We start from the raw sequence: 4,852 nt of genomic DNA, 5'->3' as shown, positions 1-4,852 counted from the left end.
GAGAAAATACTGATTTACAAACTGATGGAAAAAAAAATCCTCATAAATGTTCTGTGCGTTCATTACATCAGCTGTCTGAACATCAATATCTGGTCTGGATAAAACATTGGGGGCCTCCAAATGAGTTTTGATCCCACATGGTTTAATAAAAGGTCATATCTTTTTATCCGACATGATCTCATTGCTTGGACCCACTTTATATTAAGTGGCCTTAACAACTATGTACTTACATTTAAATTAATCATTTGGTACAACACATACATCCATGTTTTTACATTGTACTTATATTTTAAAAATACCTGCGTGTAATTACATCTGTAATTAATTTCTGAAAGTACATTTATAATTACACTGTTGACCCATCCCTTACACCTTAACCCACCCTTAAACCTACCCATACCACCAAACCTGTCCCTAACCTTACCCGTATCCCACCTCAATAGCAGCAGAAGTGTTTTGCAATACAATATGAACACAATAAGTATATTGTATTATTTTTTGATGTAAGTACATAGTATTTAAGGCCACTTAATATAAAGTGGGACCCATTGCTTTTATCTTTCTTATCATCAGACTAATAATTATCAACTGCTTGCTCATCTCATCCAAGAGGTCAAGGTTAAGCATGGTCCAGTTTGCCCCTTCTGGTAAATGTTGTAACTACACCACTCTGATGGGACAAAAGGCATCTTTCTCCTTAATTTTCTCCTTTATTCCACAGTATTATCTCTCCATTCCTGATAGTTGATGGCCTTTTTCTTTTCTTTTGTTGTTGTAATCTTTTTTTCCCCCAGAATTGTAAATTATTGTACTGGTCGTACACACTAAGCTTTCAAAAATGGACAATCATGTAATATGGAGCTATTTTAGCGGGCAAATGCACCATTTTATTCACAAAGTCAAATACACTTGAGCTTCTTCATGTGAAACAAGATCACAAGTCCACAACGACAAAAACATGATTGCACAATAACTCCATTACAGGTCAAAAAGTTTTCTTTTCATCTTATAGTGTCTGTTTTAGATAAAAAGAACAGCAGTCTATGACAGTGAAAAGCTCCATCAGTTTGCCACTATGCTCTTCGGCAAATACGGCAAAAAAAAATAAATAAAAAAAAATAAAAGCATTGAGATGGACTGAGCCATGAAACTGCAATGAAGAATTTTTTTCAGCATCTTGAAAATACAAAGAATGATCCCCTAAAGGCACTGCAAAAGCTTGTGTCCTTCATTAATTATCCTTAATTTTATCATGTAAAGCAGACAATGACACTGACTATTTTTGTTCCCATTTAAAAACAATGAAATAAGTGCTTTTTCCAAATTGACCTCTGTAAACTTAAAACCAAAAAATTCATGAAAAATATACATCCAAATATTCAGAACAATCACAGTCCTGGTTACCTCTGTAAACTCATTAGAACTGCAAGTCAGCATGAAAAATATTTACATACAGTATAACATACAATACTGCAAACCAAACAAAATAAATAAGTATTGAGTAAATCGCATAATCTTTGTTCATTCCTTCACATTGACATGGGTTTGCCTCTTCAGTGGCCAGGGGCGCCATAACGGGGGGGAAGGTTAGGACGATTTTTACCGAGGGGGTAAAAAGGGTGATTCGCACAGGGGTCTCGAGTCAATATGTTGTTCAGGGGCCCAGAAATCAAGATAGAACACAGAGAATAAACAGCGCTATATGAACTGGATATCACTCGATCTCATGAGAAAATGGACCTATTTTACGAGGTGGCAATATTGTATGAATTTATACAATGTGATTCATACAGAAACATAAAAGTATAAAGATTCACCCCTAGCCCCACTCCTAAATTTAAACGTCAGTGGGGTGTAAGTAGATTGTACAGTATAAAAACATATGAATGAGCTCATACAGATTAGCCACCAATTCGCCAAAACATAAAATACAATAGTATTACAATAGATATAATATAGTTAGCTATCTACTTCGTTCGCACTGTTTTTCAGTTGTTTTCCTATGTGAACATAAACTAGATGGATGTCTTCGACCATTTCATTATTTTTTGCCATTTTCGTGTTTTAAAATATGTCTAGAGACACATATTAAAGAAAATTAAAACTTATCTCAGAGTTGATTTCCAAACATTAGCATATATTGGATTTTGAACTTTTAGTTTTGTTTTTGCAAGAACAACAACAACAACAAAAACCTCTGTGCCCTCAGATAAAATCCTGCAAGTGCCCAAGTGCCTCTCAATTTGAGCACATTACAGACAAGCACATTAATCTTTCAATTTATCTTTGAAATGCCATAAACTAACAATTAATTAACAACATTAATTAATTAACAACATTGATTGAAAGTGAGTTAGAGATCACTGAAAGTCTCAAAGTTCATAAAGATTTCCATTGTCCTCATTTTCAATTGTATTTTAGTCTGTGAAACCAATTACAATACAAAATCCAATTAAACAGTAACCAACAGGCACAAAACCTTCCCAGTTTCTTGTAGTCTCTGCAACTAAACATGTTATTTCAGTCATTTGAAAGGAATAGTTCAGCCAAAAATGAAAATTCTGTCGTTATTTACAAACCTATATGCTGTTATTTTTTTCTGTGGAGTGCAAAAGCAGATCTATGAAGGTTTTCATTTTTGGGTGAACAATTCCTAATGTAGGAAGCTCTAATGGCAGACAGCATTGCCATTGACAAGGCTGAAGCTAGCAACCGAGTGGTTCTGGGAACTTTTGATTGAACTCAGTCGCGTGTTGTTACGCCTAGTGCTTTGTGAACGCAGCAAGATGGACGGGCAGCAGCAGCAAAGCTGTTTGTTGAACTGCTTCCTAAAGGATTTGCTGAGTAGGTAGAGAGCGAATGGATTCACGCAAGAGTTGGTGAAGGCAAGGATACGTGCGCACACACTGGAGATGAAATGGGCCATTGAGGTGTCCACTTCTGTGTAGTGGTAGGACCGGTAGAGGTAAATCACGTGGTTGGGGAGCCAGCAGATGGCAAAAAGACCCACAAACACCAGCACTGTCTTGGCAAGCCGCATCCGTGACTCAATCTACGGTTCAGAGAACAGAGACGTAAATATCACATACAGAAAAGCTAAAAATCACAGATTGTCCTATTTCAAATAATCTAATAATGGTATAAAGATTGTGCTATTTTTTTTTCTTTATAAAATGCTTTAAAAATATCCTATTCTGGCTCTTTCAACTTTGAAGGCTCAACCAATGGCATGATATGGGTGGGACTAATTGTTTGTTCGACCAATAGCAGACAGAGGGAGTTGTCAAGAACCTGTTTGGGGGAAAAAAATGTTTTAACGTATTAAACGCATTTAAAAAAATAAGATTGTCAGTCATATTTTTGTTTCATTATCAAGGAGTTTTTCTTTTGTTCTCTGTTCCTGTTTATCATTAGTTTCTATATTATTCATTATATGATTAATTAGATCACACCTGTTTGTGTTTTGAGTTCATTATCCTTGTGTATTTAGGTTCCTCAGTTCTTTCAGTTGTTGGTCTGGTATTATTTTTGCTACTGTTTGCGCCTAGTGCTCTGTATCACTGTGTTTTGATTACCTGCTTTTGTTTTATTTAATAAAACCATTTTGCTATTGGATCTCCTTGTCAGACTCTGTTCCGTGTTTTGTGGTTGTTTTGATCCTCATGTGCCTTCCTTTCCCATGTTTAATTTGTCCCAGGTGTTTCCCTTGATGTTTCATTGCTCCCAGGTGTGTCTCATCATCCCCTCCTCCTGTGTGTATAAATAGGGTTCCCTGTGTGTGCTCCAGGGTCCGGTATTGAATGTCTATGTTCATGTCATTATGTATAGCGTGAGTGTTCCATGTTCCCTTGTGTCAATTAAACTCAGTTGGATTGATGTACTCCTCGTCTCTCTCTGTTCCTTGCTCCTCAGTCTGCTCAGCAGTGCACCCGTGACAGAATACCGGACCAAAACCGAAAGTGAGCGGCGACTTTTTCCTCGCGTTTGTTTTTCCCCGCCTTTTTGACCGTTTTTGTTTCCTGGTTTTTCCCCACCCCGCGGCGATGGAAATTGCCGCTCACATCGCCGCCCTAGCTCGCCGCGATCTCCCCTTCTACGAGTACGCCCGGGAGTTCTGCAAGCCCGCTGAGGTGACGGCGTTAGGGGACGCCGTCCTCAATCAGCTGTTCTGGCTCGGGGCCAACTACCATCGCTCCGTGGACCTCCCAGACACCACTGGACTAACTTGGAGGGAAGGTGTCTTCCAGTGTCTGGGGAGTGTCCGGTCCTGAGCCAGAACCAGTCCGCCGCCGTCCGCGGCTTCCCCAAGTCAGCCGGCAGTTAGTGTGGCAAGCCCGAAGGACGTTAGTGTGGCAAGCCCGAAGGACGTTAGTGTGGCAAGCCCCAAGGACGTTAGTGTGGCAAGCCCCAAGGACGTTAGTGTGGCAAGCCCCAAGGACGTTAGTGTGGCAAGCCCCAAGGACGTTAGTGTGGCAAGCCCCAAGGACGTTAGTGTGGCAAGCCCCAAGGACGTTAGTGTGCCCGAGAAGGGCTTCTGTTCCCGAGTATAGCCCAGGAAGGGCTCCTGATCCCCAGTTCAGCCCAGGGAGGGCTCCTGATCCCCAGTTCAGCACAGGACGGGCTCCTGTTTCCCCGTTCAGCCCAGGACGGTCTCCTGATCCCCAGTTAAGCCCAGGGAGGGCTCCAGATCCCCAGTTAAGCACAGGGAGGGCTCCAGATCCCCAGTTAAGCACAGGGAGGGCTCCAGATCCCCAGTTAAGCACAGGGAGGGCTCCAGATTCCCCGTTAAGCCCAGGGAGGGCTCCAGGCCCCGAGTACAGCCCCGTAAATTTCCCCAAGTATTTTTGGGGGG

General features: G+C 40.8%; 1 protein-coding gene across 1 annotated transcript in view; it reads right to left on the bottom strand.

Moving 5' to 3' along the window:
• Positions 1-2,397: 2,397 nt before the first annotated feature.
• Positions 2,398-4,852, bottom strand: part of grpr (gastrin-releasing peptide receptor) — an 11,004-nt gene continuing 8,549 nt past the window's right edge. The window contains exon 3 of the mRNA XM_016239570.1: positions 2,398-3,052. Coding sequence (XP_016095056.1) covers positions 2,669-3,052 — 384 coding nt within the window. The 3' untranslated portion in view covers positions 2,398-2,668. The remainder of the gene's footprint in view (positions 3,053-4,852) is intronic.

The sequence above is a fragment of the Sinocyclocheilus grahami genome, unplaced genomic scaffold, assembly GCF_001515645.1.
Source record: "Sinocyclocheilus grahami isolate Dianchi unplaced genomic scaffold, SAMN03320097.WGS_v1.1 scaffold20.1, whole genome shotgun sequence".
Taxonomy (NCBI): Eukaryota; Metazoa; Chordata; class Actinopteri; order Cypriniformes; family Cyprinidae; genus Sinocyclocheilus; species Sinocyclocheilus grahami.
This window is presented reverse-complemented; position numbering and strand designations above follow the sequence as displayed.